Raw genomic sequence first — 19924 nt, 5'->3', positions numbered from 1 at the left:
AAGATCTTAACAGCAGATTAGTTTATAATATTTGAGATTGTCAAAATGTTAAAGACTATTTCTCTTTTGTTTGTTTATTTTTCCTTTTGTTCTATTAAAATGCTACTGAATTGTTTTTCCATGGATGACTATTTTAACAGAGCTCCAGAAACTTCACATCATGCACACTAAGCAGTGCAAATGAAGTTCATTATCATCTCACTTACAATCTTCTCTAACCTGTAAAACAATTCATGACTTGATTACACCAAGAATCCCAACAGCATGTTCCTAAAATGTCATGATTTCCATGCTGTAAATTGCTGAATGAGAGATTGTCCCAAGTCTTTCTGATGGAATTCCAAGGGAAATAAAGCTTTTCCCTTGGAGACGTCCTCTCTCCCCTTACTGAAGCATGAAGTTGACCCCTCAGGTAAAGCCACTTTCATCCTAACATTTCATTTGTCTCTTCAGAATATTTGCGGATCTACCACTTTCAGCTGCACCCAACAGCATGAAAATCCAATGACCTTACAGGAGTTTAGGTAGAAAATACTGAATTATCTTTGTCCATCACAAAAGTAACCAGTTACCTGAACAGCAGAACAATATTTCTCTTGCATTTAATGACATCTTTTAAAGAAGAGACATGAAAAATTTCTATCCTCTGCACACCAAAAAAATCTCCATGTAAGCTGTGGGAACTTAACTTCAGTGAGAACTTTCCCTCTTTATCCAGCTTGTTTTAAAAGCTATGAGGGTGTACATCAGCAGACTCATCACATAAGCTTCATTTTTCTGAGAACAAGGCTGAAAGCACAAAACTCCAACAAAAACACCACAGAAGCTCCACCTACAGCTACTGTGTAAGTTGACACTCCAATTTAAGAGACAGATTTAACGTGCTTAAGCAGGATTTGCTTCTACCTGTAATTTAAAAAACAAAAACCAAAGAGCAAACACAAATGTGGCATCGAGCCTCAACAGAAGCTCATGACTAATGAAGTTGCAAATTATACTCTAATCACAGCAGTTGTCAGTTTCTGCAGGGAAAAAACCCAACCTTAAAAGCAAAAAGCAAGATTTGACTTAAACATTTATTACTGTATAAAGGTTTTTGAGTAGCAAACAGTAAATGCTTCAACAAGCACATGGGAACAGCCTGCCTGCTACCCTGGGCCGTGGTTACTCTTCATTTTGACTCAAAGTTACAGTGACCCAAAGTCCCCAGATATTCTGATAGAGCAGAGGGGAGAATAAATTATCACTGGTGTCACTGGTGCTCAGACTGAGAGCAAAGCCTCTGGTCAATGCCAGTGTCCTGCTGTCAGCTGGGACAGTTACTTTCCTCCCAGCAGCCTGGACAGGGCTGTGTTGTGGATTCAGTACAAAATCATTTTGATAACACACTGATGCTTCAGTCGCTGCTGAGCAGAGCCAAGGACTCTGCAGTGTCCCAGCTGTGGCAGTGAGGAGCTGCAGCAGGAGCTGGGATGGAGCATGGCCAGCAGAGCTGATCCCCCTGGGATATCCCGCACCAGGGCAAGCCAGGCCCAGGGTGGGAACTGGGCAGTGGCCAGGAGGGGCTGAAGGCTGCTGAGGGAGGGGCTGGGCATCACTGGGTGGGTGGGGAGGGATCACTCACTGCACTGGGATCACTCATCTGTCTCCACTGTACTCCCCTCTCTCTTTTTGTTATCTCCATTTTCATTATTATTATTACTACTATTATTATATTGTACTTTATTTCAATTATTAAACTGTTCTTATTGCAACCCAAGAGTTTTATCTTTGTTCCAACATTCCTGCCCCTTGCCCCAGGGAAGTGAACAAGCCCTGTGTGGTCCTCAGTTGCCAGCTGGGGTCAAACCATCACAACCTGTCACAACTTACCACACCAAATGCTGCCTTCAGATGTGAGGAATTATAAACCTCCAAGACCAAGTGACCAAGACCGCTGAGGCTTTTAAAACCACATTTTAAAACCCCATGGCACAGAAAATAATGATTCTGTAAAATTATTTTGTACTATAAATTTTAGAACTGTACTTAGAAGAGCCTGATTTTCAGATATGGAAGTCCAAATTATTCTTCTGAACTCCTACATACTAAAATAAATTATGCATCTGCAATCATGGACATGAGTTAACAAAGCTCAGTATCAGTCACAGAGGATTTTTCTCAGACTGAAAGCTTTGGAGTATTATACAGGTAGGAAAAGGATAAACCCACAATGAAATCTGTGCTAGAATTATGCAGTAGTCAGGAAACAGATTTTTAAAAGGTTGTTTTCCTTTCCTCTTACACACACATTTTAATTTATCCTAAACCCTCATTATCTTACACTATCAACAGTACAAAATGGTACAAGAAAGGATGGGACAATAAAATCCCCTCTTGGTTAGTCCTGTAATTCTTAGACAAGTGAGAACTTGCTTTCTTCTACATCCACAATTTCCTCATGGCAGGATGACTGGAAGGCTCAATCTGTAGGTACAAGTCAAATTACTCATTTCTTCTTTGACAGGGTTGATTAATTTATTATTGCACAGATGGTACTTCAACTGTCTCTTATATTATACCTGGAATCTCCACCAGAGCAACTTCTCTCTTTGCCTTCCTCCAAGCCCAAACTGGAAAATGAGATCTCTGCTACTGAGCTAGTCCTAAACTGAAGGATTAATTTGACCATGACCACAAAGAAACGGATCATTTACTAAGTACTGAATAAGCTTAGCAAATGTTAAGAGAGGAAGAAATAAGAGGAAGAGTTCTTTTCAAGGGGAACCCAGGAATAATACATCCCAACAAGCTCTATTTTTGACACCACAAGTACTAAACAAGAACAACTACATTAAGTGTTTCAGGACAATTATCTTCTCTGGTGTCAGAGATGCTGTACTTCACTTCTGTGGCTGCATTTTGTTTTACAGGCAACTAAAGAATAATCATTTTGTATTTTACCTTCAAAAGCACACCCTGCTCTCCTTAACAAAAAGAGACAAAAGACAGTGCCTTCGTTCTAATTACAGCCCTGTTCCTCCTTCTAACAGAGATGGTAGTAGAGCAATTTTTAAACCAACCATATTCTGAATCACATTACAAAATTACTCCCATTTTCTGGATAACCCTCAGCCTCCCCTGGATGTCATCCCACCTCCTGATTCCTGCCTGTTGATTCCACTGACTGGCACAGAATAAAATCAATTCTAGAACCCACAGCAGCTGAACCCAGTGCCTCCATTACAACACTCACCACCCTCCTCCAGAAGGCCCCCCTTGAGCAATGCTGAGCACAGAAGATCAACACTGTCTTTCAGAAAAGCAGCTCTTTTTCCCAAACATGTAAAAACAGAATGCACAAGTGAGGCAACAGTAGTCAACACAGCTTTCTCAGAGTTGCCTTTATTAGAGGTATCCCAGTACATACTTGATTATGCTTTAGAATCAAAGGGTTTATTTTTTTTTGTGTTCACTGCCTTCAAACAAAAAAATAAATTTGCATTGGTATTAAAATGCTGTTAATTCTTTTCTGTTGTAGCTCAGGTCCAAGTAAACATCACATTTCATATACAAATTATCTTTATTAGCCTTACTAGAGTTCATTCCACCTGTCCACCTTTCTTATGTTGAGTAAACATGTAACTGGCCAACATCCCCAGGAGAATCTCTCATCATGGAAAGCTCTCTGTTCATAATCTAAAAATCCTGATTAGCAGTAATTTTGATAACTTGTCTGTATCTACAAGATAACCCACAAGGCCTACCTAGGTGTAACTGTTGCTGAAATAGTTCAAATTCCAAGATAGCAATGATTGTATTAGAGCTGGACAGAGAAATCCTCATCAGGAGGCACTGAGGCAAAGGCAGCAGCATACACACAGCTCAGCAGTGCCATGCATTTCATTGATTTCTGAGTTCTCCACTCTTGAACCAAGCTATTACAGGCTGCCTCAGTCTAGCCTTGAAACTTTTAGAAACTATTTGTAAACATTTTAAGCTAGCTAGCCAGTATTATCTAAAACAATGCCTATGGTGAAATGCTGGCTTTACTAAAACTAATTTTCCCCCAATTAACTGTAATAAAATAAGATTTCTCTTAGCAAAGGAACCCTTAAAGCAGGAATTATCATACCAGGTCATTATGCAAGTTTTACCAATACCCTGAGAAACACCAGGAGTAGCAGTTTACATTAAAGGAGCCAGGAGGAAGAAAAGGTTCTGCATTTGTTTAAAGGACCACTCCAGAAAATAATATTATCATTCATTTACACAGAGAGACAGGGTTAGTTTCTTGTAAACCTGATTCACCCTCTACTTGATTCTCTAAGTGCACAATTCTATTTAATTTAGGAAGTGTACGATGGAACAAGGTAACTGAATGACATTTTACAGTATTACAGTTTACATTGCACATCTACCTGCTGAGATTTAGACAACAATTCTTAATTACTAATATATCAACCCCAGCTATTTCCATCTTCTGAATGGCCACCATTTCCCAGGAGCTGTGGTGGCTTGAGTTTAATCACTGGAGATCAATCACTGAAGTAGTTGAAGGAGAAAATCGACGCCAGGACTGCGACAGCGGCTGCCACGACCAACCCTAAATCCAGAGAGAACACAGGCAGTGAGGGAAGGGCAGAACCAGCCCTAAATCCAGAGAGAACACAGGCCGTGAGGGAAGGGCAGAACAACCAGCCCTAAATCCAGAGAGAACACAGGCAGTGAGGGAAGGGCAGAACCAGCCCTAAATCCAGAGAGAACACAGGCCGTGAGGGAAGGGCAGAACAACCAGCCCTAAATCCAGAGAGAACACAGGCAGTGAGGGAAGGGCAGAACCAGCCCTAAATACAGAGAGAGAACACAGGCAGTGAGGGAAGGGCAGAACAACCAGCCCTAAATCCAGACAGAACACAGGCAGTGAGGGAAGGGCAGAACAACCAGCCCTAAATCCAGACAGAACACAGGCAGTGAGGGAAGGGCAGAACAACCAGCCCTAAATCCAGAGAGAACACAGGCAGTGAGGGAAGGGCAGAACCAGCCCTAAATCCAGAGAGAGAACACACGCAGTGAGGGAAGGGCAGAACCAGCCCTAAATCCAGAGAGAACACAGGCAGTGAGGGAAGGGCAGCACAGGCAGCAGCAGGCAGGGAGGGGAGGGTGGGCCAGGGGGAATGAGCACAAGGAGAAACAAAAAGAGCTATCCCAAAAAGAGCCACCCCAAAACCTACTTTTATTAGCATGCTCATTACTGATGCAGCTGAGGAGACACACAGAAAACCCCAAAACACCTCAGTGATGATGTAAGGGAAAACATTTTTACATTCAAAGCAAACACGTATTTACTGCTCCTATTTAATCTTCCAGTTACTATATACTATTTCTAATAATTAATAGAATCCAGAAGTAACTGCTTTGTTGATTAAAGTGTAATTATTTCAATACAAGCAGCCCCACAGCAAAGAGAGCTGTACTAAACGTAGACACATCTCTGAGAGCAGCACCATGGAGAAGTTGCAATGGAAAGTTATGTGGCTGGTGTTCCCTGAATTCCTGAGCTGACAATTAGTATGCTATGGGAGTTAACAGTCCTGAAAAGGGCCACTGCAGCTTCTGGAGTGCCATAGCAAAAATCTGGGAAGGAACATACCCATATTTTGTTGGAGCTTCAACAGCAACGTTGCTTTTGTCAGCTGTGCCTGTTGCGTGTCACTAGCGCTGTCAGCCACTGGGCAAATATCAACTGCATGGAAATCAAGGGAACAAGGGGAAAATTAACAGTTGTGTTTTACAGTGAATTAATACAAAAGGCCAAGAACTTCACATCAACTTTATAAAGTGTATTTATGGTAGAAAAAAACAGTTTATTGCAGTAGAAGTGGTACAACAGCAATAGCACAGTGCTATACTATGCTGTATGGCTGGAAGGGTAAAACTAAAGAGACAAAATACATTTCAGGAGGAACTCCTCTTCCAAAACTCATGTTACACACCCTGCTTCCAGAGTAACATTCCCAACCCTCTTTGCATAGTCTGGGGAGAATTTGACTACTTGAGAGGGAACCACTAAACGTACCATTGAGCACCTTCCAAGATCAAAGGTCCCCTTAGAGCCATCTGTCCCCAGCTCAGGGTATGTGCAAATCCCACACCAGAGAGGATGAGCCCAGCAGCACTTCCCTACCCAACAGCCAGGGATGCATTTTTTCCAGCCACAGAAATTCCTTTTTGAAAATCCCCTAAAAATACCCTTTCACAGCAGGCATTGAGGACTCATTCCTCTTTGGAAGAATTACTAAATCCTTAGTCTGCCCAGCCAGGATGTGAGAGAGCTTCAGTCTATTTCCAGGCGGATGGGACTCAAACCTGTATCTATTTCCTTTGCAAAGATCTCTCTAATCCCTTGGCTATATCCAGCTTGCTAGAGGGGCAGGAGAGAAAGAAGGGGATTAATCTCCAGTCCTTCAGCCCAACTTGTTTGAGCCAGCATGGAATACACCATACACCCTCCAATGACAAAGCTGCTGGATGGTTGTGGGCCATCATTTTTAAGCATTCCCATTTTCAGGAGTTTGCTAAGACTTGCGAAAAATTTAGATTACAATTCAGAATCTACAACCACAGGCACCTTCTGCACAAGCAAACAGAAAGACAAAGTGTTTGTCCTGGCAGTGGGAGCTGGATGTGTCTGGGAAGAATGAGACAAGCAGACTCAGATAAGACAAGGAGCCTAACAGACTGTTCTGGAGACAAGGGAACCCCCAGCAGAACCAGATATCAGGGAAGGCCATGGGACACTGATCTGAATAAAAACAGATCTCCATTTCCACAGAGGGGCTGACCATCAGCAATAAATCACAAATTACATGCTTGAGTAATAAGGCACATCCTCTGTGTGATTCATATGCAAACAAAGTACTTTCTCTGTCATTAGCTATGGTGGAAATGGATAATCTAGACGATCAGAAAGGTTGTTTCTGTTGAGTCATGTGGATAATTGTCTTCAAAATATCCTTAAATCAAGCTTGTGCAAGACTTGTTACACAAAAACACCCAAACTAGCTTTCAAAACCTGTCTTTAGGGGTTTTATCCCTAAACCCACTGCATTAGTACAGGATGTACAGGAGCAGAGAAATCACTGCTTGATATGAAACTCAACAGGACAGTGAGATACACAGATATACAGATATTGCTTGGAGATCTCTCTGCAAGCAGCACATCCGTGTGAAATCAAGATAACAGTATTTCAGTGCAAAGTGTGTTTTTTGAAGAAAAATCGTCAAATATTCCTGAATCCCACTAGTCCTCAATGAGGCCATGGCTAGATAATTTTCTTTGTGCCAAGAAAAACACTCCCTCAGCTGCCTAAAATGAGCAGAAGTCTTCAGCTAGAGTAGTTATTATTCAGCTAGAGTAGTTATAATTGTTGAAATATAGGTTTTCAGTAAGTATCTTTAACTAGCACAGTAAGAGAACTTCTGTCCAGAGTTTTGAATTCTGTAAAACATCCCACTTTGGGACAATCTGACTGCATTTTTGGGCCACCTCTGGAGTCTAGCTCCAGCAGGTTCCTTTCTGCTGTATATTTGATGAGCAGGGAGGATGGTCTGTGCCCTCTAACTTGAGGTTTCTTTGTGCCTCTCTGTGCTGAGGGGACCTTTGGAAGCTGCACATCAAGGCAGCTGCACATTCCTTGCCTAGAAAAAAATAAGAAGACAAAGGGAAAAAAAAAAGAACCACCCTTGAGCTATTTAGTTACCACAGGCCTTTATGCCATCACATTCTGGAAGGTTTGCATGTAGAGCAGCAAAGTCACATAAAAGAATTTTCATAGCAGATGTCTTCTAGTACCAGTTAGATGAATCTTTAATTCTTCAGTTTCCTAACCAAGATAGGGAAGTGATTACCACTGCTGAAGTCTTATTTCTGTCTATCCACTCAGGGTATTTACCAGCCCACCCCCTGCACCAAGGAGGACCAGGGATTTAGTAAAGCCAATCAGAAATGCAGAGCTTTCAGTTGCCTGTATTAGAGCACTGAATACCTTGAAATTACAGTGTTAGGGCTATTTAAAGCTTTCACTTATAAATAGCTTGGAGTTTACTTTCTATTTTCCACACAGCAATTTTAAAGCATGACCCAGTGGTGTTCCCACTGGAGATCTGTACATGGAGTCAAGACACAAATTGCAGGAGACAGCAGGAGAGTCCCAAGTTCAGTAAACATATAAAACTGACCTCAAAAATTCATGTTTTGACTAAAAGTTGCTTACAAAATAAATCTTTTGCCTATACTGATTAGATCCTCTTCTTCTAAAGTGCATATTTTAAAAAAGGGAACAAAACCCCAAATTATTTCAAAAGCCTGCTCATGTTCTTGAATTTTAGAGAATTCTTTTTATCTGCAAACTTTCCCCAGAACCTCAGTATGAACAGCATTTCCAGTTAATTTGTGCCTCAGACCACAGGAACTGTGACACAAACAGAAAGGCTGATGACAAAGTTCCCTACAAACCAATTACTGAATAGTGACTATTATTAACAAAGTTAGAGCTAAGCTTAGAGAAACAGCACATGCTTCCCAAGCCAAAATGATGCACTGCAAAAGCCTTTGCACAAGAAAAACCACAAACTCTCATTATAACACAAAAACATGTTCACAGCAATACTTAGATATTTCATACCAAAGCAACAATAAAAATCAAATCCCATAATTAATGGGGGATTTTTTTAGAATGCAGAACATTTGTATGCATTTAACAGGACTCTTTCTAAAATGACCTTCCTGGTATGATAAAAGTGTATAAATAACTTGTGATTTTAATAAACCACAAGTGACTGATGCCTCAACTTTAATTATCAGAATGAACACTGCTGTGCTGTCAGTATTATTGATATCACTGCAATTAACAGAGCCCATTCCATGGACAAACTTTATGGTGGTCACCAGGACAAGGCCAAGCTTTCCTAAAATCCCCTTGCACGTTTTTTCCTCTCCTCTTCTTTGCATTTATTTCAATTTGTGGCTTTGGGGCTTTTCTTAAAGAAAATACACACCTTCTTTAATTTGCTTTTCTTTCAAAGGAATATAAATCCCCCTCAGTTAACTCTACAAGCAGCAGACTACAAGAACACCCAAGCTCCTTTTGTGGCCATCACTTCACACCTATTGTTGGCAATAATCTTTGGGATGCCCTGCTGTGAGTGGAAAGGTGTTTCCTCCCTACCTGCAGCTCACACAGCCTTACATAAGCAATAAAGCTGAACTGAATCATCACCTCTCTCCTCCCACACCTCTCTCCACTGCTACAACAATACTCATTTGCTTCTCTAAGCTACACTGATTCCTTAAAGCTCAGTAGTAATTAGTTTTAAGAGTATTAAAGTTACTCTAATAATGCCAGAGAGATTTTTACTGTCTTTCCTGTTTTCCTTGAGGTTCCTGTACACCTCTTTCTCTTCAAAAGGATGAGTCAGTTACAGCTAACAGGTCTAGGTAAAGCCTGGGGGAGCTGATTCATTTAGAAAGACAAGAATTTATGGTTAACTCTGAAATGAGGAAACTCAAAACCCCCTCCAAGTTAACATGCAAGTCAAGGTGAATATCAGTACTCACAGTTCACCTTGCACAGCAAGTCATGGTTACATTGCCCAGTTTTTGTCCCTAAATACCAACATCAAAAAGGGTTCATAGTTTTAATGTGAGAATTAGTGTTGGATTTTTTATTTTTTAAATTACAAAACTGGAACCTGCAGCTCATATGCATGTTGAGGCGGGGGGAAAAAAGGGGAGCAAAATGTCTTCCATAAGACCACAGAAAATGTTCTTAGGTGCATTTCAATGTCATATTTGAAATCCACATTGAAATCAACATTGCAAGGGAGAAAGCCCAAAAGGAAATTATATAGACCAGAAATGCTCAGAAAGAGGAATCCAGTAACTAGATTATGTCAAAATATCTGTATTAAAGGGAATATAGCAAACTCATAGTCAGACCACAAACTTGTAAGACATTCAGTATAAAATGAAAAGTGCTCTCAATTTTGTTTTCATTTCAGTTGAACCCACAAATCTTCAGGTTTAGGCACTGCATTTGGTACATAAATTAAAACACTCTGAGTAAAGAAAGGTATTTGGCTTTTTTTAAAACACCAGGTTTAGCATGAAAACTTCCTGAAAGACACATTAGACTACATGAATGTTTTGCCAGAAGAAATTTTAAAGTGTTTTTAATCCTGTAGTGAAAAAAACAGTAGATTTTACTAAATCACTCAACTTATTCTAACTTGTGTCAAAACTACTTAGCACTAAAAAGATGAACTACTGATGGTGTAAACATACATATTCATGTAAAAAAATAAAGCTTTGCAGGATGTTTTTTAAGAGTTTATTTATCAATAAAGGATCCCCTCTAATTCATGAGCACAGTGGCACATACAAACCTTGGTTAACCATCTCTTCGTGTTTCTACAGCAGCTCATGGGCCGCAGTCAGGGCTGCACTGAAAAACCAAAATATTTGAGAGGAAAAAGTCTGTTCCAAAAACCACAAACTGTTAGGATCATTTTCCACAAGATATTTAAGATGCAATGAATTGTTATAAATGCTTAGAGTTGCATATGAAGTAATTTGACTTTATCCATACCTGGCTAAAACTGGCCTATGCCATTAATCAGCATTTTCCTGGCCCCTGAGCCAGCCTGCCCTGGCTCTCAGATATTTACCTGTGCTAATGTCCTCAGCTATGTGCATATCTTCAGCTTGCACAGGCTGATCCAACATCTCCACAAAACGTTCCTGGATTTCTCCAGCAGCCTCATCACCAAACTTATAATCACTGAGCATCACACTGGATCCAGCAACTGGGACAAACAGTCTCTGAGGCAGGACATGATATTCCCTCCCAAAACCTAAAAGGAAAGAGGGAGAAATACCATCCCAATAAAAGCCTTGACAGTTATGATAAGATCCCTCCATAATCTCTGAGCACAAGATAAAGTCATTGCAAAAGAGCTCAAGGTCTCTGTCTAAAACCATGCTTTCAGACATGCCTGGCTTAGTGGGCTGCTATTCTATGGATTTATGTCCTTACATTATTAGTCTCCCCAGAAATACCCAGGGCAGCTCCAAACAGACCATAAAACGCCAAGCAGAGCTTTTCTCCTGTTCAGAACGACTTGCAGGAGGGCTCAGGGAGAGGCTGCAGGTAAGAGCTCTCTGAGGAGCAGGATTTCAGCAGCACTCAGGACTGCAGAGGTGTCACACAGAGCCACAAAGCTCGGCTGCCACCTAGAGAGGGGACTCAGAACTACCTGCAATGGAAAAGGCTCTCTGTGCCCAAGACATCCCCATTGATTTGTCAATTAACTCCTTTTTGGTTTAAGGCAACAACACCACTGCACTGACTTAGAGAAATTTAAACTAGTCCCAGCATGAGCTCAGAGATCTGGTCTCTATCAAGTTCTAACACACATCAATATTAATAGGAAGACCATACATGTATTTAAAAAAAAATTATAAATAAAAACTTAAAGTGTGCAAGGTACAGCTGGAACTTCAGAGACAAGAATTTCAACTACAGAAGTTTGAAAATCACAAAATATCTGATGAGTGAGGAAGAAGCTGGGATTCCATATTGTGGTCACAGGAAGTGTGATGGCAAAGGACACAAACCTGACAAAAAAATTTCCAGATTTAAGAAAAAGTCAAGGCTGACAAGCAGCAACTATACCTTCTCCTTTTTATTCTGCTCGAACCATACTGGAACTTCCCTATAACACAATTTTCTACAACCACCAAAATTCACTGCAAATACAAGTTAGTGGCTTTGGGTTTTCTTGTTTGTTTTTTTTTTAATTTCTTACTTTTTTTCTGAGGTCCTTCATTTAAAATCAGATCTTCAAACAGTATTTCACACCGATCACTCAATGTGTTTATTATGTCTCTTTTCAAAGCCTGCAAGGACACAGTGAAATCATCAGGAATAGCAAAACCATTTGCAAAATCAAAACTATTTGCAAAGCTTTTAACCAGGAAGAAATAAACAAAGAAACCCCATACGTTAAACCCATGATGAAATAATAGTTTTTTTCCCAGAAAAAAAAAACCTAGTAAATATTTTACTAGTAAAATATTTTAGTAATATTTTAGTAAAACTAGTAAATATTTTATTTTCCCAGAAAATAAAATCTAGTAAATATTTCCCAGAAAATTTTCAAACTAGAAAATAATAATTTAATAATAGAGAAAAGCGAACATCAAAAGAATTGGTATCAAGAAGGAAAACCACAAAACAAAAATGAAAAGCTGAGGAAAATTTTAGGATTGTTAGGATAAGATCGGGCAACTTCTAGATATTTATCAGTAAAACCAAACAAAAATAATCACGAGGCAATGACTCAGTGAGGGGAAAAAATAAATTACTGAGCAAGTAAATCTGAATTTTACCTCTACAAATACAAAAATATAGTCTGCAGCCTTTTTTTAAAGAATTCTCTTTAAAAAAGAGAAAGCCTAATCCCTTTGACAATTTATGCAAAGCCTCCCCAGAACCCAGCCTTACCCACAGCACACATATTCCTCTAGAAGAGAAAAACTAACTAACCCCACACAGATGGTTTCTAAATTAACTTTGACCCCAGTTCTGGCAAAGGAAAACCAGTATGCCAAGTCCCAGGTGTTCCAGGAGAATGTTTCTGATGGACCAAGACCCTGCTCAGTACCTGAATGGCCTCTTTAACCTTGGGCTTGTTGCTGTGGATGTAGGCTCTGCATTTCACAGCCCCCCGCAGGTTGATGGAGCCACTGCACACCTGCACCGTCGCCGTGGACCTGGGGCTGGCACCCTGGCACTGAGGGACAAACACATACACCTTTACCCAGGCCCTTGCAGTAGTGTCACTAAAACCAGAACTACCACACCAACAGCAGGTGCTCACACACAAGCTGTTTCCCTCATCATTTTATTTTATTTTTAGTTATTCGTTTGGTTCTTCTTCTCTTTTTTATTATGGCAAATATGTTTATCTCTCCAGGTGTTTCAAAGACTTGTGTCTAGGAGATTTTAAAACTTTCCAGGCTTGTGGCAAATGACAGCATTGCAACTGTTAAGTCTTTTACAGGCTTTTGTAAAACAATGACGTTTTCATGTTTGCTATAATCAGCGTAACCCAGGGTGTGCTGGGAGTCATCCCATCAGTCAGTAACAAATTATACACATGGTCACACTGAGAGCTGCATCAAACTGTTGCCTAGAAATGCTCTCCCTAATTACCACAACAATGAGTGTGAGCATGAAGCACTCCAGGACAACACCTGGAAACACTGGGATGCACAACTTCCTCACCAACTGCACAAACCACTTCTGCCAGAAAAAGTTTTCCTCTCCCTGCAGCAATTAACCTCAATGTAATAGACAGCAACAACAAAAGAAGCTGAGATACTCATGGAGACTTCAAAATGGTATTGGAAACACTTCTAGCTTTGCTGAACATAATTTTGAGAATCCAGGAACCTCCTGACAAAACACAAAAGGCTATGAAACAAGGCCTGGACACATTTGGACTTCAGGACCTAGACTGGGGCACCGAATTCATAGTTCTTCACAACTCAGGTAGGGAGGAAGCTCCTGACATAGATCCAGCAGCTCCAGATGATGATTCAGCTCACGGGATCTACGCCTTAATCCAGAGCTGGCAGCTGAGCTTCTGACAAAAGCATCCAAATGAATGTCCAAGCTAGCCAGGGCAAGCTGTGCTTTGAAGTGAGGGGGTGACTCTGAATTCAGATACAAAGTCACTTGAAATCAATGTACACAGGTACCTACAGGTATCCTACTACCAAAGGAATTAGTCACAGGACTTCTTTTCCGGAACCTGTTTTCCAATCTTTCAGTTATCCTATGCAATTCACGGACAACATGGTTATCTCACCACAAGAATTTCTAAAGGCACAAAATATGCAGATCTGTTGACATATTCAATATTCATATTCTGTTGATATTCAATATCCAAGAGGGAAAAAAGTCTTAGGAATAAGTGAGCAAGATTTCTAGACAATAATTCAGAATCTTGTTATTTTTTTTTTTTTGCTCTATTTTATAATTTAAAGGCAAGCTTATACTTTGCAAACCACTGAAAACTTACCAGCTGTGTCAGAACCTTGACATCAGAAATCTGAGTGCTGGGCTGAGTATTTCCTCTGAACTTTTTCTGAGGGGAAAAAAATTCTTTGTGTCATGAAACAGGAAAAAAATGTGCCTGAAGCAGTCTCCTCACAATGGTATAGAGTGTTCCCTAGTTTATAGCCTTTGAGAGGGAAAAATAGCACTTAGAAACCAACCAAGAGAACAGAACTAGAAAACTAAAAGGAGAGATAAATGAATCAATCATCAAGGTGACTGAAAGTAGGTCTTTGAAATGTCATCACCCACATTCACACCTCACTCTGTAATAGAAACATTTCAGTCATTTCACACATAATTACTGCATTCACACTGCCCAGGAGGGAGAGGCAGGCTGCAGGAATGACAGCTCTGTGTGTTGGTTGCCTGGAACAGCCAATCAGACCAACAAACACTGCACAGGAGATGTCTCATTCAATGCTCTGTCACACAGAGGTTCCAACCATACATCTATTAGAGCTCAGTTCCTCCTTGTTTGGTACTCACCTGCCCTTCCAGCAGTTCTGTATCTTCATCTTTAACTTGGCCATTGATCAGAAAAACACTGTCTTCTATCTGCTTTGACCATCGGTTTAACCCATTCTTTAAAATAAGTGAAAACACAAAATAACCACAAGAAAGAGGAAAGAATTAATGAATTTCACTGAAGGGTTGGACAGTTCCATGCTGAAACTTATCGAAGTATATGTTTAAATACTTACTCTGAGAGAGTTTTAACATGAAAAACCTGTGTTTTCCCAAAGGTAAACCTTAAATGGACCACATTCAGAACAAATTAAGAAACAAGCATTGCAAAATACTGAAGTGTCACCCCAGGGATTTGGGGGTTGCAAAGAGGGTTGCAGCCCATTGAAAGCCAACTCATGGTGAAAGCACCCCATAGTCCTGCACAAATTGGGTGTAACCTTTCACCAGGTGAGGCACCAGAGAAGTTACCTGGAATACTCATGACCATTATTACATAATTTTGAACAAAGGAAATTTCTCACTGAGCACAGCAGAAGAGTTACATTTAAAAGATGAATAATTGCTAATCATTCTCCACTGATTAGTCCTACTCCTCTCCTGCACTGTTCAACTCTTTCTTATTTAATTTTCAGCAGAGAAATGAGTGTGGTTACTGCTGTGTAGGAACCATGGCAGGCAGTGAGTTACCTTGGTGTTCTTCTCCAGGTCATGGTTGGGGGAAGTAGCAAGAAGTGGAATGTGGATGTTCACATTTACTGTGCAGCCCAAAGCCACCCAGGAGGCAGTCAGAGCATTCTGGTACTTCCAGTCTGCTGGTTTAGCTGAACTCTGAGAGCACAAAGGAAAAGCCATAAAGCATCTACCCAAAGCACTGTATTGAGGCTTTTTAAGGGTTTAGCATTCCTTGCCATGCATTAAAAGCTGGATGAGCTTACCTTGGGGTCCTGCACATCGTAGGTTCGGCAAACTACTCTGTAATACTTAAAGAAAAAGACCCAGTGAAAAGCAAGGGAACAACTAAGAACAATCCACAATTAACTTAGCCCTCTACTAAACTTCTTTATTGAGCTAATTTATGCTCTGGAGCAAGTTCTCACCTTTCATCAGTGTAAAAAAATGAGAAAACATTTGCCCATAATCCCCAACTACCACAGTGATGCCATCTCTTACAAACAAATTAAGATCAATATGTATTGACAGGAAAAGCACCAAGGCATCAATTTTTAATTTGTCCTCATCTCTCTCTCCCCTCAGAGAAAAATCCTTGCTTTCTCTCCCTGTATTATGTCATTACCAACAGCTTCTGCATTCTGCTGCAGCTTTAGGATTGATCCCACAGGATTGCTGTTCCCCCAATTCCATGTAAGCCTCACTGGTAACAGCAATTCAAGAAGCCAACAGTAATTTAGAATTTTTTTACAGTTTATGCAAGTCAAAACTGACTGGGAAAGGTGTCCTTTGATGCTGTCACACAGACAGACCGCATAAGAAATGATGGAAATTTTGCAAGGATAAGAAGGTCAATAGTCTTAACCATGGCTGATCAGAAAACTTCATTATTTCAACTTATAAATGTCTAGCTGAACTTAAACAGCCTTCTCCTCCTTAATTCTTAGTTATTCATCAGTAACTGGATAAGAGAGGTTGGGACAGCAGCCTCAGTCAATAAACCTTGCTCATAAAGGATACTTTTTTGTAGCAGAACAGATTTGAAGTGCTGCTCTGTCTGAGACCTCCTCTTCAGCAGGTTTCCAGAGCCTTCTTTTACTCAAGGACTTTTCCACTGAGAAGATTAGCTAAGGATCAAAAACACATTGCAAAAATATGCACTATAATTCCTGGAAAATAGCCCTGTACTAAAATTTTTAACCCAAACAATATCAAAATTATGTATGAGCAGGAAACAGAGCTTACACGTCACCAAAAAGAAAATCCTACAGGGATTCAGAGGCACTTTTCCCAAAAGTGAAAGAGGCTTGTTAAATTGTAATTTAGCTCCCTTATAAACCAAAGCAAGCAGTATACATTCACATGGCCAACCTGTATACTTTTGTCCTTACAGATATATTATAGTTTTGTGCCTATCACCTGGGTCAGAAAAGTGGTGCAAAATAGCTACTAATTATAAAAAACAAATCCCCCCAATTTTTAATTCAGCAATCACTGGTCACCTGGACACAGCTCACCTTTTTTAGTCAGCTACCAGTTTCATTACATAACTTAGATGCAATTACACTGAACTGCCAAAATTGACTCTTGGATCTCAGGCTGCCAAACCTCCTCATGCTTAAATCACTGACCATGATTATGTTAGAACAACGGCAAAACATACATTTTTAGAACAGAAACCAAATATGGCGGTAGATGCCCAAATACTGTAACAAAAAATGCATTTTAAGTCTACCAGATAGTTTTGAGTATTTTAAAATTAATCCCACACCCTTAAGTCAAGCACAGACATTCTAGACAAGATGTTTCTCTTAAAGGAATCAGAATTATAGATCTTTCACTACTGTAAACACCTCTAAACTGAGTGACCCATTCAGACAAGGAAAGCTAACATGTTAACATCACTAGCAGCTTTATGTGGCTTTATATTAAACAACAAAGATTTAGCTTAATATAAACCTTGAGGATGTTTTCCCTAAGCCAGAATGTCCACATCCAGTAAATACAGACCAACCCAGTAAATGGAAATTCAGATTTGCTATTGCAGTAACAAACAGGAGGTTAACAAACAGTGTCCCACAGGACAGGGACTTCTGAGGTTCCAGTCTCAAACCCACACACCAAAGCACAACACTCGTGACATAAAGCAACAAAACTACTGTATTTTAGTCAGGCCAATGAGAGGAAATTCCTCACACTCAGAGCCAAGGATGCTGCTGTGCTCCCAGCAGGAACTGTGCTTACCTTGCGCAGAGCATTTTGACCATCTTTAGCCAGCTCTGGAGTTGCAATCATAAACACACCAAGGACCAGCAACCCTCCAGGGAGCATTCTGGACACCTTGAAAATGAAAATGAACATTTATTAACAGGATAGGCAATCTAGAAACCATGTAACTTGAGATATCAAAAACCACCGGTGAGACAAGTCTGCACCAATAGCAGAAGTGAACTAAGGGAGACTGGTTTTCACTTACAGGACCCTGTAAGTGAACACATCCTGCAAGTGTTTTCCTTTCAGTAATAACAAGTGTTCTTTCACCAAAAAAACCTGAAAACATTAAGGGTATTTCTGTTTTAAAACACCTGTGCCCAGCATGGTTAGGAAGGCTCTGTCACTTTGAGATCACACAAGTGCTGAGATCCTTTGTATCCATCTTTTTTCCCCTCCTGTTCCTCCCACCCTTTGCCATCCCCAGGGTGAGTTCTCACCTGACTGGCGTGTGTGGTGATCCACTCCTCATCCAGGGATGCCAGTTTGGGGGGGCCCAGGCTCTCCTCCTGCTGCTGCTCCTTGGGAGGGGTTCGCACAGCCCTGATGACATAGTCCCGTTGGGGGGAGCACTTGCCAGAACATCAACAGAAGCAAACACACCTTGAGACTGCTGAACTGGGGTTTCCCCAGCTCACAGGAATGAAAGGAAGGACAATCCCACCCTTACCTGCCCTATCAACAGGCCAGTGACATATGGCTTCACCTTTGTGCTGAGCTCTGTCAGGTACTGCCCAATACCTTCCTCCACAAGGTAAGTTCTACCCATGGCTCCAGGTTTAAGTGAGCTGTTGTAGTTCCAACCTACAAAACATACAATGCACTAAGTGAAAGAGGGTACATACACTGCAATGGGTACAGGAGAACAAGTCTCACACAAAGATCCTTTAGAACTGTTTGACCGAAAAAACCCTGCAAGGTCATTGAGTCCAACCATTCCCCCAAGGCGACCACTGACCCATGTCCCCAAATGCTACATCCACATGGCTCTAAAATCCATCCAGGGATGGGGACTGTACCCCTATCCTGGGCAGCTCTGCCAGGGCTGGACAACCCTTTCAGTAAAGGATTTTTCCCACTATCAAACCGGAACCTTCCCTGATGCAACTGGAAGCCTTTTCCTCTCCTCCTGTCCCTGTTCCTGAGAGCACAGCCCGACCCCCCCGGCTGTCTCCTCCTGTCAGGAGCTGTGCAGAGCCACAAGGTCCCCCCTAAGCCTCCTTTTCTCCAGGCTGAGCCCCTCTCCCAGCTCCCTCAGCCCCTTCTGGTGCTCCAGACCCTTCCCAGCTCCATTCCCTTCCCTGGACATGCTCCAGCCCTTCCACACCTTTCTTGTCATGAGGGGCCCAAAACTGAACCCAGGATTTGAATTTTGAAATGCCTTCAAGAAAAAGTATCTTGCTGCATGATACTTCTAAAGGATGCACTGTTCCATTCCCACAGTGACTTGCTGAATTCCACACGTGTCCTTGAACATGCCCTACAGCACTTCCATTCCAATTCCCAAGCACTCAGAGCACACCGTCTGTGCACATTCCAATGAGCCTGGGCTGCCACAGACTCCCCTCCCTTCCCTGTGGGGCTGGTCTGAAAACCCCTTCAAGCCTGGAGAACATTCTCCCAAAGAATTAGGCATTAAAACGCTGAAGCCCGAGAGCACAGGGTGAGGAAGCAAAGAGCATCCTGAACCTCCACAGGGAGGATGCTCACACACCTCAACTCATGCCCCCACAGAGGGCTCAGCACTTCCAGACCCCCAGGGACAGTACCTGTACACCCCCATGGATCAGCACCTGCACATCCCCAAAGATCAGCACCTGCACAGGGGGGATCAGCCCCTGCACATCCCCATGGATCAGGATCTGCATAGGGGGGATCAGTACCTGCACATCCCCATGGATCAGTCCCTGCACATCCCCATGGATCAGTACCTGCACAGGGGGGATCAGCACCTCCACATCCCCAGGCATCAGCAACTGCACATCCCCAGGGATCAGCACTTGCACATCCCCATGGATCAGCACTTGCACATCCCCATGGATCAACCGCTGCACATCCCCATGGATCAGTACCTGCACATCCCCAGGGATCAGCACCTGCACATCCCCAGGATCAGTACCTGCACATCCCCAGTTTCTGCAGCCGCCCCGGTCTCAGCCGAACCCCGATGTGGCCGATTACGCCATCGCTAAGCGCCGCGGCGCAGAGAGATGACGAGACGCAATGCCGAGCGGAGCGCGGGAAAAGGGCGCACAAGGGGGCGTACAGCCCCCGCCCCGCCATGTTGGGAGTGGCGGAAGCGGCCGCGCTTCCCCGACAGCTCTCGGGCGCACGGGGCACCTCAGAAGCAC

General features: G+C 41.8%; 1 protein-coding gene across 3 annotated transcripts; it reads right to left on the bottom strand.

The window, feature by feature from the left end:
- Window positions 1-3358: 3358 nt before the first annotated feature.
- On the bottom strand, window positions 3359-19851 carry ODR4 (odr-4 GPCR localization factor homolog). Of its 3 annotated transcripts, none has more exons than XM_005487030.4 (14): window positions 19693-19851; window positions 18244-18377; window positions 18014-18145; window positions 17547-17642; window positions 16323-16429; window positions 15569-15605; window positions 15321-15461; window positions 14652-14747; window positions 14128-14193; window positions 12706-12834; window positions 11848-11938; window positions 10708-10893; window positions 5633-5725; window positions 3359-4585 (listed from the first exon to the last, which is right to left on the bottom strand). In XM_005487030.4, the coding sequence occupies exons 2-14, from the start codon at window positions 18340-18342 to the stop codon at window positions 4518-4520; spliced, it is 1341 nt and encodes a 446-aa protein (XP_005487087.2). In that variant the 5' UTR covers window positions 18343-18377; window positions 19693-19851; the 3' UTR covers window positions 3359-4517. The 3 variants fall into 3 exon arrangements, with proteins under 3 accessions (XP_005487087.2, XP_026649254.2, XP_074402399.1); XM_026793453.2 differs by having other exon boundaries at window positions 19646-19779; XM_074546298.1 differs by lacking the exon at window positions 19693-19851 and adding an exon at window positions 19367-19373.
- Window positions 19852-19924: the final 73 nt, after the last annotated feature.

This window comes from Zonotrichia albicollis, chromosome 8 (genome assembly GCF_047830755.1).
Source record: "Zonotrichia albicollis isolate bZonAlb1 chromosome 8, bZonAlb1.hap1, whole genome shotgun sequence".
NCBI lineage: Eukaryota > Metazoa > Chordata > Aves > Passeriformes > Passerellidae > Zonotrichia > Zonotrichia albicollis.
The sequence above is the reverse complement of the archived record's forward strand: the minus strand, read 5'-3'. Positions and strand labels throughout refer to the sequence as shown.